This window comes from Eschrichtius robustus, chromosome 2, assembly GCF_028021215.1.
Source record: "Eschrichtius robustus isolate mEscRob2 chromosome 2, mEscRob2.pri, whole genome shotgun sequence".
Lineage (NCBI taxonomy): Eukaryota > Metazoa > Chordata > Mammalia > Artiodactyla > Eschrichtiidae > Eschrichtius > Eschrichtius robustus.
The window spans coordinates 110837001-110855192 of NC_090825.1; the positions used below are offsets into that span (position 1 = coordinate 110837001).

At 38.0% G+C, this 18192-nt stretch overlaps 1 protein-coding gene and 1 pseudogene across 1 annotated transcript in view; one reads left to right on the forward strand and one right to left on the reverse strand.

Annotated features, from left to right (window-relative positions):
* The window catches only part of HSPA4 (heat shock protein family A (Hsp70) member 4), a 42358-nt gene that overhangs the window by 17720 nt on the left and 6446 nt on the right, over window positions 1-18192 (forward strand). Inside the window, exons 5-14 of the mRNA XM_068535872.1 lie at window positions 2145-2244; window positions 2904-3037; window positions 5711-5955; window positions 9936-10012; window positions 11506-11657; window positions 12154-12260; window positions 12677-12810; window positions 14042-14223; window positions 15262-15351; window positions 17339-17491. Coding sequence (XP_068391973.1) covers window positions 2145-2244; window positions 2904-3037; window positions 5711-5955; window positions 9936-10012; window positions 11506-11657; window positions 12154-12260; window positions 12677-12810; window positions 14042-14223; window positions 15262-15351; window positions 17339-17491 — 1374 coding nt within the window. The remainder of the gene's footprint in view (window positions 1-2144; window positions 2245-2903; window positions 3038-5710; window positions 5956-9935; window positions 10013-11505; window positions 11658-12153; window positions 12261-12676; window positions 12811-14041; window positions 14224-15261; window positions 15352-17338; window positions 17492-18192) is intronic.
* LOC137755272 (transmembrane protein 203-like) lies at window positions 1144-1821 on the reverse strand (annotated as a pseudogene).

The following is an 18192-nucleotide window of genomic DNA, read 5'->3' on the forward strand; positions in this document are numbered from 1 at the left end:
TGGTCTTTATTTTGATTTGTAGTTGTTCGAATATTAGAGAGATTAACTCTTTGCTGTTTTATGATGTGAGTTGCAAATATTTTTCCCCATTTGGTCATTAGAATTTTTTAATGAGTCAAATGTATCAACCCCCCTCCCCGCCTTTTTCTTTTCTTTTCTTCCCCAGCAAAACATTCTCTTATTTTTATCTCAGCAGATGTTCTCATTTGGCACCTGACATCAAACCAAAGACCTTAGTTCGGTGGGCTGAGACCATTTGTAAACTTAATATTTGTAAGTCTCAGTGCCTGTGAGCATCAGAGCACCTGCCCTCCCTCTGATCCCTTAGGGGTGCCTAAATCTGTCTCAGGTGTGCTAACAGTGCTGGCCACAGGGTGGTGGAAAAGTCGTGGCACTGCCATCTGCTGGGATAGGAACCCAAGCTGTGCCTTGAAAGCAAGTTCTTTTCAGGTCTCCAGATAGGGTCCCAATTATGCTTATTCAACATACTCTTGTCTGCCTGGGCTGGAATGAAGAAAGGACCATTTTCCCCAGTGGCACAGGAGAGGATTCACAAGCTGGTTTACACTTTTTAGAGCTCAAGCATCTAAGGAAGTCTTGTCTTGGGGGCTGGAGCAGTGCGCTCCCAGGTCGGTGCTGCTACCCAGGGGAAACCCCAAGTCCAACTTGGCAGCCTTTGCACATGGGTACTTTCCCAGGATCCATGAAAATATTCAGAGCTCATCAGAACATTTTACTTAAATGCAGTTTACAACTGTCAGAGGAGTTCAGGACTGTCTGGCCTGGGACTCTTATCAGGATCTCATTTTAGGATTAGTTATTCAAAGCATGAAATAAGGGGGAATACTTTTTTTTTTTTTTGCCATACCATGTGGCATGTGGAACTTCCCTGACCAGGGATCGAGCCTGTGCCCCATGCAATGGAAGTGCGGAGTCTTAACCTCTGGACCACCAGGGAAGTCCAAGAGGGAATACATTTTAAGGATCGAGGCTGCTCTTTGTAGCCCTGCTGAGGCAACTATTTCAGACATGATCAGTACAGAGAAAAGTGGGTACTCAGCAGGGCACAGCTGGCTTTCAGACCCAGACTTCTTCAGTGGTGTGGTTGAAGAGGGACTTCAGCTTGGGCATTCTGTCAATAGCTTATCCTCTGCAAGGCTGGTTGACCCAGCAGGTGCAGATCAAGAGCAGCTTCAGGAGAATGAAGACCAGAGACTTGATCAGGTCAAAGGAGAGCTCATTTTATTTTGAGTGTATGTTCTGGCATAACAACATCTTGAAAATGAACTTGAGGCTAAGAACTCTAAGGACGCAGAAAAGGCTGAGCATGGCCAGCTGCTTCTCTCCGCCCTGGAAGAGATGCACGGAGATGATAGTGGGGAAGTAGGTGCTGAGCCTGTTAGCGGCGAAGAAGGGCACAGACACGTTTCACCAGGAGAGGCTGGGAGCCAGGCTGTCCACACGCAGGGTCAGTAGCACAGAGAACACCAACAGGGCCAGCCAGGTGCTAGAAGATCTTGAAAGTAGTGAAGCCCAGCCACTGTTGGCGAGAAGAGCATCACGCAGGATGAGCGAGCCAGGGACAGCCGTACGTCCCACCCACCGGGCTGTGCCTCCAGTCCCCACGGGCCTCACTGATGTCTGCTGTTGTTGCTGCCAGGCGAGCGAGAGGCAGCGAGCAGCCCTGCCCGCTGCAGCCCTTGGCCCAGGTGTGCCACTGATCTCCCGGCCCCGGCTTGGGACCCAGCACTGGCCACCAGTGGACTCCCACCTTGACCTGCCGGTTCTTTTGGGTTTTGTGTTATATTTAGAAAATCCCATCTTTTCTTTGACGGTAAAGATTCCCTTTTATTATGGTACTCATGATTTTTAAAAAACATTTAAATTTTTGATTTGAAATATATTTTGGTATTAGGTGTATAGTAAGGATACAACTTTATTATTTTTTCTGTATGGCTGTCCATTTGTCCCAAGACTACTGAATAATCCAACTTTCTCCTACTGGTTTGAAATACTTCCTTGATCATATACAGAATAAATTGCTGTAAGTATTTGAGGGCGTTTCTGGATTTTACTGTTGTTTGACAGGTATATTTTAAATGAGGGATCTCCATAATACAGTAAACTTTCAAATTTTTTTATAGGTTCCTTGTTTCTATACTGATGCAGAAAGACGGTCAGTGATGGATGCAACACAGATTGCTGGTCTCAATTGCCTTCGATTAATGAATGAAACTACTGCAGGTAAGAGACTATTAACTGAAATTTTTGACTTGCTCCATCTTGAAGGTTGTGAAATCTTAAAACCCTAGGTTTTCTTGTTCCCTGTTTTGCTTGGAGCACTTACCACCTGTGTGTCATAGTTTTTTTGGATACTCTGTCACATTCTATGAAGAGTTCACCTGAGAAGTGCTTTTTCTGTATCCTCATAGCACTTGCTTTGGTATTTAATTGCATGCTTGTTTGGAAAGGAACGCATTTATTGTGTGTTTGGAGCATTGCTTTGGTTTAAATATTGGGTTTTTCTCCAACTTATGGATTGGTGGAGTTACAGGGGTGGGGTATAAAGCAGCATCTCAAGGGGTGGAATATATGGGAATGTTGAGATGGCACAAGGATAGTAGAAACATGGGAAGAAATGTTTGGAGAAGTGGAGGAAGTGGTTTTGGGAAAAATTGCCAAAGTTGTTGGAATTGGAAATTGGAAACGTAAGGAAACCTAAGTGAATGTCGGCATTTAACTCTTTGAAGTTAGTGTTCTTCATGAATAAATCATTCAGAGCTTATAAAGATTTTGAGTCTTTCATGGATCTGTATACAGAGTCTGTTTTTTCCTTTTTAAATGAATTTTAAGTTTAGTACTTAAATGGTAACATTATGTTGAATTTTTTTCTTATTGTGTAGTTGCTCTTGCATATGGAATCTATAAACAAGATCTTCCTGCCTTAGAAGAGAAACCAAGAAATGTAGTTTTTGTAGACATGGGGCATTCTTCTTATCAAGTTTCTGTATGTGCGTTTAATAGAGGAAAACTTAAAGTAAGTATATTTTTTCCAGAAGACTGTATTACAAGTGTATGGTAATTAGGAATTTATGAGAGACAACTTAAAGTAATTGGTTAAAGAATTTTGTTTCACTAGTGGAAACTTGGTATGAGCTATCTGAACTAGAAATTAGGTAGGTAGGGGTTGGGTGGAAGTTGTAAGCGCAAAATAATTTATCAAGAGTTGACATGGTATGAAGCAAAGAGCATAGACCTTGAGGAAGAAACTCTTAGAGTCCTGAGCCTATTTTTCTTATCTATAATGTGGGGAAAATAATGCTTGCCTTGCAAGCTTACTAGGAGGAATCTTTAACATGTTCATATATCTTACACTGAGGATTGAGGAAATGATAAACGTATTCTCTTAAGGTTTTGAGTGGTCTGGGAACAGGATGGAGTGACTAGAACTTGCGTGGCTGAAAGAAACCAGACTAGGAGTGATATTCTAGATGTCTGGAGATGTTAGAGCTCTGGAGAAAGCAGTTTTGTACACAGAGAAGTCTAGCAGTGTTAATGGCAGAGATGGACCAGAGGGTGATCATGGTCACAGTTGAAAAAATTTTTTAAAAATATGTATACACATTTCCTGTACTAGTCTCTTTATTAAGGTAAAATTTATATAGAGTGAAAGGTATAGATTTTAGGTGTTCAGTGAGGGTTTTTTTTTAATTTATTTTTTTAAATTGAAGTATAGTTGATTTACAGTGTTGTGTTAGTTTCAGGTATGTAGCATAGTGATTCAGTTATACATATATATTCTTTTTCAGATTCTTTTTTCCCTTACAGGTTTTTACAAAATATTGAGTATAGTTCCCTGTGCTATGCAGTAGGTCCTTGTTGGTTATCTATTTTATTTATAGTAGTGTTAATCCCATCCTCCTAATTTATCCCCCCCGCTTCCCCTTTGGTAACCATAAGTTTGTTTTCTATGTCTGTGAGTCACAGTCGAATTTGATGGTATATGCTAGTTCCTCAGTGGGATATAAAATCAGTTCTCTAGCTTCGTGATTTTATCTAGAATTTGCTTAAGAACCAAGGATATTTTGAGTATTTAATTATTTGGGTTCTGTATCAAGGTTCTTAGTGCTAGGTCTAAACTGGTTTTCTGCCTCCAATTTAGGGGTTGGTCGAGTGGACTACCTATCCCAAAATAAGTACTTGTTAGGTTTGGAAGGCATTTTGAGTTTCTCTTTGTTACAATCCTGTTTCTTTGAAAACTGGACTTGCCTCTGCTTTATATTCTGACTTGTTTCTATGGTTTATGTTTTTGTTTTGTTTTTTTAATGCAAACAAATAAATCTTTGGGATGGTTGGGAAATAAGAGGTTCACGATTTTTACAGATATGAATGATGGACCAAGTGTTTTTCTCACTGTTTAAGCCTTTTATCCATAATAGGATTATTTCTAAATTCCATTTTGTACTCTCACTTTTTAACTTTAATTTAATTATTTATTTTTTATTTTATTTATTTATTTTTGGCTGCATTGGATCTTTGTTGCTGTGCGTGGGCTTTTCTCTGGTTGCGGTGAGCGGGGACTACTCTTCGTTGCAGTGCACGGGCTTCTCATGGTGGTGGCTTCTCTTGTTACGGAGCATGGGCTCCAGGTGCGCAGGCTTCAGTAGTTGCGCGGCATGCGGGCTTAGTTGCTCCATGGCATGTGGGAGCAACATTGGCATTGTTGCTCCCCTGCATTGGCAGGTGGATTCTTAACCACTGCGCCACCAGGGAAGCCCTCTCACCTTTTTGGACAGAAGATACTGGCCATAATTTAGCCTTGTCTTTGAGTCAATGTGATGTGTATTAGTTTCTGCTTCATTATCAGCTGTTACTTGTCAGTTTTCCAATTATAATTAAAGCTTAATTATCAAAATACTTATTATAAAATCAAATTTTGGAACATTTATGTATAAAGAAAAGACATTCATGATCTTATTACAGTTTGGTGTATTTCATTCTAGTCTTTTATGAAAACAAAATTGGAATTACACAGAACTGTGTCTTTTTTTTCCTCTCCTATGAGTTCACTTATTAAGAAAAACTTCCTGAGGACATTTAACATTCTTTGAAGAGATTGTTTTAAGGGTGTGGTTCATCACATATTTAGCCAGTCTTCTATTATTGGGTCTGATTAGATCTAGTTTGCTTCTAATCTGCCAGAGATTTGGAAAAGGATAACCTAACCTAATTAGTCTTCTATGTTGAATAGAAACAGATAGCTGTGAGTTCGGGCTTTAGCATATTTTCTGGTAGTAAATTGCATAGAACTAAATAAGCCTTTGGTATTATTCACAGTTTTGTGGTAGCAGTAAGACTAGAACTGTACATGACATGTTAGTCTATTGGGCCTTGAATTATAATTGTTGCTTGGAGTCAGATTGGTGTAGTGGAGAAGGCATAGGTTTTGGAATTGAGGTTGGGTTTTGAATGCTACTTCTACCACTTAATATCTTTGTGACCTGCATGTTATCTGATCTATCTAGGTCTTTGTATCATCTGTAAATTGGGGATTACAATGTCTCTTTCCATAGTGGTTGTAACCATGATTAAATGACACATGCACATTGCCTTGTTTCAGCCTTTTTATGACAGTTTACCAGTTAAATATATATTGTGATAAAATTTTAAATTGGTTAGTTTTTGAATTAATTATCATCTTTTTTCAAAGGTTCTGGCCACTGCATTTGACACAACACTGGGAGGCAGAAAATTTGATGAGGTGCTAGTAAATCACTTCTGTGAGGAATTTGGGAAGAAATACAAGCTAGACATAAAGTCCAAAATCCGTGCATTATTACGACTGTCTCAGGAGTGTGAGAAACTCAAGAAATTGATGAGTGCAAATGCTTCAGACCTTCCTTTGAGCATCGAATGTTTTATGAATGATGTTGATGTATCTGGAACTATGAATAGGTAATCATATTAATATTTTGATGGTAAACTGAACTGTGATGTTTCTCTACTTATATTAGCCTTAATTAGCTAATTGTTGAAATCGTATGGATGTTATATGATAACTTCAGTTCTATAGGTAAAAATGAGAGGCCATTCAGGATCTTGCCTTTATTTTATTTAAAAAAAAAATATTTATTTATTTTTATGTTTGGCTGCGCCTCATGGCACGTGGGATCTTAGTTCCCTGACCTGGGTTCGAACCCGCACCCCCTGCATTGGAAGTGCAGAGTCTTAACCACTGGACCGCCAGGGAAGTCCAGATATTGCCTTTGATGTGAAGGCTGGGTTTGGTTAGTCTAATAATGTAGACTATTAGGTTTAGGTTTGTTCTGGTTATTTGAATATTCCAGGAAATTGGCAGTTCCTTTACTTGTGCATGTATTACACGTGAGTTACCAGTTTCCATAAATTCAGGGCAAAGTGCTTTATTTTAATGCAAGATTAAACTGAATTTGCTTTAGTCATTGATTCAGAAATTGGTGTTTTTGAGTAGTTCAGTATCACTTGAGGACAACGGGTCTTCTTGTATAATACTACAAGAATTCTGGGTAACTGACATTTCAGGGCTATCCTCAGAAATACCCAGAATGCTTCTGTTATCTGGTTAGGTTGCTTGGATGTTCTTCAGTATGTGAACTCTACTGGTAGAATTCAGGCAAGACTGATGGCTTGTTTGGAGAAGGGTGGCCTGAGCCATCTTCAGAAAATTGAGATGGAGTCAGAATTGCTTTTAATCTGCCAGAATTAGATTACTGTGCCTAGTAACCAGATTTGTAGTCACCTTTCTCTTCTACTTGAAAGTGATGGTTTTCATTTTTATTAAACAACTTTTTGTGTATCTATGATGTGTTGGGGGAATCATACAGTATGTGTTTGGCTTCTTTTGTGTCTGGCTTCTTTAACTTAATGTTTCCTAGGTTCATGTATTAGTACCTCATTGCTTTTTATGGCAAATAATACTACATTTGTGTGGGTATATCACATTTTATTTTTCCATTCATCAGTTGATGGACATTTGGGTTTCCACCTTTTAGCTATTGTGATGAGTGTTTCTATGAACATTCATGAACAAGTTGTTTGAGTATCTTGTTTTCAGTTCTTTTGGGTATATAGCTAGGAGGGGAATTGCTGGGTCACGTGGTAATAATATGTTTAGCTTTTTGAGGAATCACCAAGCTATTTTCAACGTGTCCAGTGCATCTCTAGTGGCAGTGCACACTTCCCTTCTAAAAGCTCGGAAGGGACTTCCCTGGTGATGCAGTGGTTAAGAATCTGCCTGCCAATGCAGGGTACAGGGGTTTGAGCCCTGGTCTGGGAAGATCTCACACGCCGCGGAGCAACTAAGCCCATGCACCACAACTACTGAGCCTGCGCCCTAGAGCCTGTGAGCCACAACTGAGCCCTCATGCCACAGCTACTGAAGGCTGTGCGCTTAGAGCCCATGCTCCGCAACAAGAAAAGCCACTGCAATGAGAAGCCCACGCACTGCAGCGAAAGGGTAGCCTCCGCTCCCTGCAACTAGAGAAAGCCTGTGTGCAACAACGAAGACCCAATGCAGCCAAAGATAAAAAATAAATAATAAATAAATAAATTTATTAAAAAAATAAAGGCTCAGAAATACTTATTTCACATAAAAATGAGTAAAATATAGAGTTACCAGATGATTCAGCAGTTCCACTCCATACCCAAGAGAAATGAAAGCACATTTACACAAAAATTTATATATGAATATTCATAGCAGCACTACTTATAATACCCCCAAAATGGAAACAACCCAAATGCTCATCAACTGATAAAATAAACAAAATGTGATATGTCCATACAATGGAATATTATTTGGCAATTAAAAAAAATGTTGTACAGATGCGTACTGTAGCATGGATGAACCTTGAAAAGTTTATGCTAGATGAAAGAAATCAGTTAAAATGGACTATATTTTGTCTAATTCTATTTATATGAAATGTCCAGAATGAGTGGTTGCCTAGGGCTGGAGGGTTGGTGGGGGAGTTGGGAGAATAATGTTAATGGTGATGAAAATACTCTTTTATAGGGTGATGAAAATGTTTTAAAATTGATAGTGGTGATGTTTGCACAATTCTGAATATACTAAAAGCCATTGAATTGTACACTTTAAATGTGTCAATTCTATGGTATGTGAATTAAATTTCAATAAAACTTTAAAAAAAGGAACAACCTCTACTGCTGCTGCTGACATCTTTCTAGAATGCTCTCTGTACCTTCGCTTTTCATGTTTTTATTTTGGACATTTTCAAATATGCAGCAAAACTGAAAGAATTTTACAGTGAACATCCTTACCCTGCCACTTAGGGTCTACTGATAATATTAACTGTACTTGTTTTTTCCACATACCTATTGATCTATTCATCTATCCATCCTTCTATCTACCCATCAGTTTATTTATTTATTTAGGCAAAGCTAAGAGTTTTAAAAAAATAATCATTCATTCATTCATTCATTCATGCATTCTGCGCCAGGTCTTAGTTGCGGTATGTGGGATCTAGTTTCCCCACCAGGGATTGAACCCGGGCCCCGTGCATTGGGAGCGTGGAGTCTTAACCATTGGACCACCAAACCGTCATTTTAAACTGTTTCGATTGCTACACATCCTCACCAAATATTGGTATTAGTGATCTTGAATTTTTGCCATTCTGGTGGGTGCATTCTATACCTCCACTATTTTTCTTTTTTTTTTTTTTGAGATGTAATTCATAAAAGTCACGCATTTAAAGTATATAATTCAGTGGGTTTTAATATATTCATGGAATTGTGCAGCCATTACCACAACCCAATTTAAGAATATTTTCATCACCTCATAAAGAAACTCTAAATGAGCTATCATTCTGTGAAGAGACATGGAGGAACCTTAAATATATATTTCTAAGCAAAAGAAGTCAACCTGAAGAGGCTGTATGATTCCAACTATATGACATTCTAGAACTATGTGACATTCTATATGACAACTATATGACCTTCTAGAAAAGGCAAAACTATGGAGACAGTAAAAAGATCAGTGGTTAGCCAGGGTTCAGTGGAAGGGAGGGATGAATAGGTAGAGTACAGAGGATTTTTAGGGTAGTGAAACTATTCAGTATGATGCTGTAATGGTGAATACTTACACCATCTGTCAAATCATGTAGAACCCTAATTTATACTATCATGTATCAGTATTGGCTCATCAGTTGTTAGAAATGTATCTCACTAATGCAAGATGTTAACAGGGGAACTGGGTGTGGGGGTAAGAGGTGTATGGGAATTCTCTGTACTTTTTGTTTATTTCTCTGTAAACCTAAAACCAGTCTAAAAAAATAAAGTGTATTAATTAAAGAGAAAAAAATATCTGTACCCAGTAGCTGTCTTTCCCCATCTGTTCTTCCTTCCCCAAGCCCTAGGCAGTGGTTAATCTACTTTCTGTCTCTTTGGAGTTGGCAGTTCTGAACATTGCATATAAATGGGGTCAGTCATATATAACGTGTTCTTTGTGATCGGCTTATTTCACCTAGCATAATGTTTTCAAAGTTCATCCATGTTCCAGCATGTATCCGTCACTTTTATTGTTTTTGTTCTTTTTTGCTGAATACACTTGATGGATAATAGGGTTTTTCACACTATTTTGCCTGTGAATAATGCTGTTGTGAACATTCATGTGCAAATTTTGTGTGGTCATATGTTTTCAATTGTCTTGGATAGATACCTAGAGTGGAATTGCTGGGTCATGTGGGAGCACCATGTATAACATGCTGAGCAATTGCCAAACTCTTGCTAAGTGGCTACACCATTTTACATTCCCACCAGGAATGTATGTGAGATCCAGTTTCCCTCCATCCTTGCCAGTACTTGTTATCTGTCTTTTTGATTATAGAGATTTATTTTACATAAAAGTGGAATGTGATTTAACCTATTATTGTTCTTTTCCATAGAGGCAAATTTCTGGAGATGTGTGATGATCTCTTAGCTAGAGTGGAGCCACCACTCCGTAGTGTTTTGGAACAGGCCAGTAAGTATTATTGTGACTGTTCATCTTGGGCTCTTTGGAAAATGTTAATTACTTTTTTTTTTTTTCCAGTTTTACAAATTTTCACTGTATGAACTACTTCAGTGCTGTATGAAACTTCTTTTTATCAATATCGTCCCCCTGGAGGACCTCCAATAGTGTCTAGGGAAATCTGATAGTTTTCCCAGGAAATGTAATTCAGATTCAAAGATGGATTTAAAGTCTCAGGTATTTCATGGTGGTAAAAATTGTCTTTAGCAGTGCTGCTGTGGTAGTCTTGTAGGTTTTTTCTGTCAGTGAATCTTTTGTTGAAAAATAAGTAAAGGGAGGATATGATAATCACATACTTAATAGGATGCTTTAATTTTATCTTGGGCTAAAAGGTGGAAGTTTGATTTAGGAATGCATTACTAATGTTCTGCAAACCTTTGACAAACCTTTTCCTAGAGTCCACTCTTGTGTTGGTTGCTATTTCATGGTGTTGAGATGTACTCTAATCTTGACACAGGCTCAGCTCTTAAATCAGAATGATTATCACAGAGGGGCATGTTCTTTCCATACTGGGTCAGCCCATTTCTTTAAATAGCCCTTCTCAACAAATTGTCAGTGTTTGTTGCACAAAATGTGACCAGGAAACCAGGTGGGTTTTGTCTTTTTTTAATATTTATTTTTGGCTGCGTTGGGTCTTTGTTGCCGCGCGTGGGCTTTCTCTAGTTGCGGCGAGTGGGGGCTACTCTTTAGTTGCAGTGAGTGGGCTTCTCATTGTGGTGGCTTCTCTTGTTGCAGAGCATGGGCCCTAGGCATGCAGGCTTTAGTAGTTGTGGCGCACGGGCTTAGTTGCTCTGCGGCATGTGGGATCTTCCCGGACCAGGGATTGAACCCGTGTCGCCTGCATTGGCAGGCGGATTCTTAACCACTGTGCCACCAGGGAAGTCCCAACCAGGTGGTATTAAGAGGTGTTTTATGAGTGACAGCAGAGCCTTGGTGTGTACCTTCTCTCCTTCTGATATGAGGAGATTGTACCTGTGTTATAATCTGGCCTATGCTTATACTCTGGCTGGAGTGCTGGAGTGGCTAGATGTGCATCTGCATACTTTTTTTTTTTCACGCCATGTCAGGGATAGTCCAATATTTTGAGGCCCTTTTATTTTCCTTATGGCCAGCTTAATTATTGATGTTTTAACATTTATTTGTGTGAGGCTGTTTCCAAGATTGTAGGACTTGTGCACTGTAGGACATTAGGTATTCCTGACTCTCACCTCTTAAGTCCCAATATTGTCGTGCCACTCTGCCCTCATTATTTTGAGCACACACCTGTGTGTTGTGTGCACGCTCACGTGTTATTGTGGAGGGGATTAGGAGTGGTGGGGTTTTGTTATGCATTTGTGAATTATTTTGTTGTGATAAGACGTTATATTGCTCTTTTTATTTCACTGTAAAATACTAGTTAAAAGATTCTTTTAATATAAACGTCTATTCTAATTGTTTTTAAATAGAGTTAAAGAAAGAAGATATTTATGCAGTGGAGATAGTTGGTGGTGCAACACGAATCCCTGCAGTGAAAGAGAAGATCAGCAAATTTTTTGGTAAAGAACTTAGTACAACACTAAATGCCGATGAAGCTGTTACTAGAGGCTGTGCATTGCAGGTGAGCTTGCTTTCTTTCACAGGTAGCCATTTATATAGGTCATTGTAAATACAGCAGTGGTTTTATGTATCCAGCTAGTCTGAGATTAGCTCAGTGATCTTAAGGTCTAAGATTCTAAAACTTCTGTTTTAAAATTGGTGTCAGAAGTGGTGTTCATAAATGGAATTGTTTGTACTATATAACATGTAATAAGATGAAATAAGTCACTAGAAACATACGTAAGCCTGAAATACCACTAGAATTTGGCATATTTGTTGCGTGAAGTAGTGTTATACATCAGTTAAATAAAGGTTGAGGTTAATGGAAAAGTAATAAGGAATAGCTAGATTATATGGGTGGTTTGACAAATGATAGACATTTATAAAACCACTTAGTTTAGGTACTATTAAGTTATTAATGTAAATAGATGTCTTCTGAAGTCATTCTTTATAGGTATTGTAATAATTAGTTCGTATGTCTACTTGTCAAATGGAATTTTTAAAAATTATTATTCTAGTGTGCAATCTTATCGCCTGCTTTCAAAGTCAGAGAATTTTCTATCACTGATGTAGTACCATATCCAATATCTCTGAGATGGAATTCTCCAGCTGAAGAAGGGTCAAGGTAATAATGTTTTTTAATCATTTTTGTACTTAAGTGTTAAGTCTTAGAAAATACTCTCCATTTCAAGTTATACACATCTGTAATATTTTGCTGTAGTGCATGAAGCAAAGTGATTATTTAGTCATTCATCAGAATAAGTTTGTGTCCTTACTAGCTTCTTTTATTTGATCCTGCTGAAATAATTGGTGCCTTTTATGTGCTGATTGGAGTATATATATATATATGTTTAAAACTGACACTAGACACACACACACACACATATACATATTTTTTTTCTTGGGAACCCTTAAAATCTGCAAACAGTGCCAGTTGAGAAGAGTAACTAGAGCTATACAGTAATTACAAACCTAGAATACATGGGTAAAAAGTGTTAGCAATGTCCTAAATTTGTGTTTTTGTCTTTTTCCTCTGTTCAGTGACTGTGAAGTCTTTTCAAAAAATCATGCTGCTCCTTTCTCTAAAGTACTCACATTTTATAGAAAGGAACCTTTCACTCTTGAGGCCTATTATAGCTCTCCTCAGGATTTACCCTATCCAGATCCTGCTATAGGTAAGTAAAGAGTTGAGAATTAAAAAAAAAAGAAAAGAAAAATTATGTGTGCTTGGGAGAACTGGAATAGCAAAGCAAGTAGAGTATGCTGAAATTTAGGTATTTTAGATCACATGCACAAAAAAACCACTTTCAGTCGTATTACCAGGTTTAGAACCAGCAGGATGGTCATTATTTAATTGGATCTCCTATTGTGGGCTGTAGTTCTTGTTTTTTTTTTTTTTAATTAAAATTTTTTTAGTTTAATTTTTATTTTTATTGATTGATTGAGTGATTGATTGACTGATGCTCTGTGCGGCTTGCGGGAAGTTAGTTCCCCGACCAGGGATCGAACCCACGCCCTCGGCAGTGAAAGCGCAGAGGCCTAACCACTGGACCGCCAGGGAATTCCCTGGGCTGTAGTTCTTGGTTAATGCACATTATTGTTATACCTTGTGCATAATGTGGTGCTAGTTACTGAAAGGAGTTGGAAGAGGTTCAATTCTGACCCTAACATAGAGTTAGGTGTACACAGAAAATCATTAAGAAATTGTGATAATCAGTATCACAGGTTATGGAACCATGTTGGCTTGAGTCTTCATTGACTCTGAGAAACTTAGAATCTGGATATAATACCAGTCGAGGAGAGAGAAACTAGAGTTAACATGATAATTACAGAACTAGAATGCATGGGTAAAGTATTAGGAATATCCTGAATGGCACGTAGAAGCTTGGAAAGTTAACCTACTCTGTTTTCCTCATTTTAAAAACAGGACTAGGTGTGATAATTCATACTTTACAGAGTTTTATGAATTAAAACACATAAACAAAACCCTGGTATGGTAACTGAATCTAGAAATGACAGTTTCTTGATAAGTGACAAGCAGTATGGAATCACTGGGGTTTTCAGTAGAGGAAAGTGGGACAAATCTATTCTAGGAATTTATCTGGCAGTAGCCTATAAAGATGAATTGGAATAAGGCACTGGAGGGAAGGACATGTTTGAAGAGTTAGGAGGTACTTGAGTCCTTAATTGAGACAAGATAAATAAGAATTTGACTATATGTGAGAGAGGAAGGAGAAATCTGATGATTTAGTAAGATTCTAAGAGTGCCCACTTTGCTTATTTGAAGTATCATGTTACTGACCTTTCACGGAGAAATGGACATAACCTGGCAGTATGGGCATGTATTTGTGTTTGAATTCATCCTCTTAGGTTATGTGTTCTCTTTTGTCTTTCTTATGTCCTTAGCTCAGTTTTCAGTTCAGAAAGTCACCCCTCAGTCTGATGGCTCCAGTTCAAAAGTGAAAGTCAAGGTTCGAGTAAATGTCCATGGCATTTTCAGTGTGTCCAGTGCATCTCTAGTGGAAGTGCACAAGTTTGAAGAAAATGAGGAACCGATGGAAACAGATCAGAATGCAAAGGAGGAAGAGGTAATCTAGACAATCTTATACCATTTTAGGCCATTCGTAATGGCTCAGAGGTGACACTTGTCTAGAAATTCTAGCAAATAGACTGGGTGACAGAGCTGCTGAGAGTAGGTTTGCATGCATACCCCATCATATGTGAACCAACACAAAGTCTTTATACAGAATTTGTATAGAAATGGGACATAGTTGGCTTCCTCCTTCAGACCATGCACCTCTCAATTTGACTTATTCTTGGTTCTTTCTGATTACTGGGGAATGCTGAGTCTCAGTTGATTATTTCCACAAGTAGCATAGAATTCACACTTATTTGTTGGAATCATGCACTGGGTCTTGTACTTATTGTGTATAAAAATCAAGGCTTTATAAAACTATAAATGTTTGGGGTCTCATCCCCACAGATTTTGTTTGACTTGGTCTGGGCTAGAGCCCAGGTGTCAGTTTTAAAAGCCTCCGAGGTCATTATAATGTGCTGCAGGCATTGAAAGCCAGTGTGGTTCAAGGTCTCTACAAACTTCTCCCTTCTTTGTCATTTCTGTCAGCCTTTGTTCTTTTAACAGCTTTAACAGAATTTTCAAGGTGTCCACCTCCCCTAATGTGCACAGTGGTTGTACTTTTGAGGATGGAAAGGCTGATTTAAAAACTGCTAGAAAAAGTTACGACTTTTGAGAGAAATGTATTCATGAGGAAGCTAGGAGAAACTCATGCTTTCTTCAGATTTTATTGTGTTAAATATTGCCACGCTGTGTGCTTATAAGTACTGCTATGGTTTTACAATGTAGTTCTATAGCCGCTCTTATTTATATAAGGGCAAGGCAAGAGTTATTTCCGTTGTACAGATGTAGTAACCGAGATCCAGAGAGGAGAACTTTCATGTTCTAAGTGTAACGTATGTGTTATAGCTGGAATTTGAGTCTGGGTTGTCTGATTGTTGGTAATTAGCAGGAATTGCACATCATGTGATTTTGCCAATGTGTCATGAAGGTTGCTTAGTCTTTCACTAGTATTTCCTAGTTTCAGGATTTGATGTGACCTGTTTTTCAGAAGATGCAAGTGGATCAGGAGGAACCACATGTTGAAGAGCAACAGCAGCAGACACCAGCAGAAAATAAGGCAGAGTCTGAAGAAATGGAGGTATGAATTGTGTTTTAGAGTATGATTTGCTGTCTTTTTACATAATGGTTTTGGCTGACATATGTCTTGGAAGGGAATTATATTAGAAATCTTCATTTATCTGAACAGTCTTTAAAGCAAGATTTTGTAGTACGGTTGGAAAGTATCTTTGGCAGAATGGTCTTTGAACTTTAGTCTGGATGGTTTGTGGGAAGAAAGCACTTAGAAGCCCTAGTTTTACTAGGCTAGTGATTGGTTCATGCTGGTTTCTGAATGGCTGTTACTAATAGTCATCCTACCCATAATTTATTCTTTACTAATAAACAATGAAAGATGGTTTTTTCAAATTTTGTCAACTCTCTGAAACTTGTCTTTTTGTTGAAATACACTTTTAAATAATAATGTTTTGAAATATATTTTGTAAATAATGTTAATATTTATCCCAAGTATTTAAATGAATATGTAGCATTTTTGGATCCTTTACAACCTGTTCTTTAACTTTCGAGTTTTCATGTTTAAATTTTGTCATCAGCATTGAAAACAGCTTTTCTTTAAAATTATTTATGACATTGCAGTGTATAATTTCACCTTCTAAGGTATTTCTGATTGCGGCATTTAAAAAAGTTTGGCAGAGCCTTTAGGAGGCTTAAGTCTGGTACCCATTTTCATGTCAGTTAACAAATTTTATTCCTTTAGCTGTGCAAATAATTGTAAAAAAAAAAATGGCAGAGGAAATCATCCTCATAGATGCTTCAGTGTACTGTAGGCCTTTTCCAAGGTGGAAGACCTGTTATAGCCTGGGTTGGGGGCAGCAGTGGGCAAGAGAAGTATGTATTTTTCTGTGTTTGGGAAGGTCGGGGAGGAGAAAGGAGAGAGGTGGACCCGCCTGCCTGCCCGCCCCCCCCGCCCCCCCCCCCCGCCAATGCCATGGAGCTGTGGCAAGTTTCATGGGGTTTGTTATTTATGTTGCTTCCCTGAGGTGGCTCGGGAACTGACGCCATTCATAGTATTGTTTCTAAGGGAAATAAAACACAAATGATACATAAATCAGCCCTGATTTAAGATTTGGACAGGAGATGGGGAAATGACTTTGTATTCTAGATTACTTGAAAGTTACAAATAAAAAACAACTGGAATGGATATTTTTCTAATTTGTGGATCAGCAAGAGCTTTCAAAGCATAAAAGCAATGAAAGTAATCACAAAGGAAAAGGTGGATAGATTCAACAATAAAAGCTTGCATAGACAAATAATAGAAGATTAGAAAAAAACTAGAAGAGTCAATCACTTAGGGGGAAAAATCACAAAGATCCCAAGAGAACGCTGGATGAAATATGACTAGGCAATTTGAAGAAATAAGTATGCCTTATAACTGTGTGAAAAAAGGTTATTGACCCAACGAAAATAATAGATCATGGTAAATGAATTCCTTTTTTTGGCCAGCGTACAGTGGAATGGATTCTGTTACTCCTTGTGAGAATGTAAATAGGTGCAGATACTCTGGAAGTCATATTACTACTGGATTTCTGATCCTTAAAAATTTCATACCCTCTCCCCACTAATTTCCTCTGCATGTTCATATGTTTAGATAAGAGGGGAAGTAAATTAGAGAATATTTAATAGTGATTATATGTTGATAGTGGGATTATGGGAGGTTGTTTTTGTGTGTATATGTATGTAAATAAGTGTATGTGTGTGTACAGATCAGTAGTGTTAAGTATAATCACATTGTGCTACAGTCTTTTTCATTTTGCCAAACTAAAACTACCTATTAAGCAACAATTCCCCATTCCTCTATCCCTCCTCCCCCCGTCCCCTGGCAACCACCATTACTTTCTATCTCTATGGATTTGACTATTTATAGTCAAAAATATTTATATTTTTAACTTTCCAGATATTGTAAGAACACAAACTAAGTTAATAAAAAAGCAAAGCCAGCCTTTGAAACATGCCTCATTTGGAAGTTTAAGAGTCTGTATAAGTGTTCTTAATGATTTCTGTTATTTTAGACTTCTCAAGCTGGATCAAAAGACAAAAAGATGGACCAGCCCCCTCAAGCCAAGAAGGCAAAAGTGAAGACCAGTACTGTGGACCTGCCAATTGAGAATCAGCTGTTATGGCAGATAGACAGAGAGATGCTCAACTTGTACATTGAAAATGAGGTGGTTATTTTAAGTCTTTTAGAACAATAAGCTAAAAAGTTAACGTGACCTTAGTGTTCAAACTCTGTGTCTAGTGACCTTCATGTGTTTTAGGTTGTATGGGGTTTGAGAACAATTTTAGATTTTGGGGTATTGGAGGACAAGTTTAATAGATCCCAAGACATAACATCAAAATTCTTTTATGGTGATATTATGTCTTTATTGCTAAAAACTCTGTTATGAGATCTTTGACATTTAGGGGAGGTATCATTCATGTTTGGGTGTGTGAGTTTGGTTGTTCACTAGCGATTGGGATGTTTGAGGCCAGGGTCAGGGAAGTTGATCAGCAGGAGAAATCACATTAGCCTTAATATTTTGTTTATTAGTTCCTTTCCCTGTTGCCAGTCAATATGTAACTGTAGTTATGGTGAGCGATGCAAGGTTTGGGACCCTGGAGCGCAGTTATTCAATTAATTATTGTCTGTGAGGTTTCTCATCATATGTACATTGGATCTTAGAATAGTTTTGTTTCATAGACCCTTTAGCATCTATACTATATGAATAATTTGATTTTCCTGGGTATGTAATACAAGCAGAGTATACTCACCTTGTGACATTGAACTAATAGTTTCTTAAAGTTCTCTTGTCTTAAATTCTTTTCCTTATTTTTGCTTTTGAGTTTCAACATCTTGATATTTCTTCTATTGCTCTTTTTTTCTAAG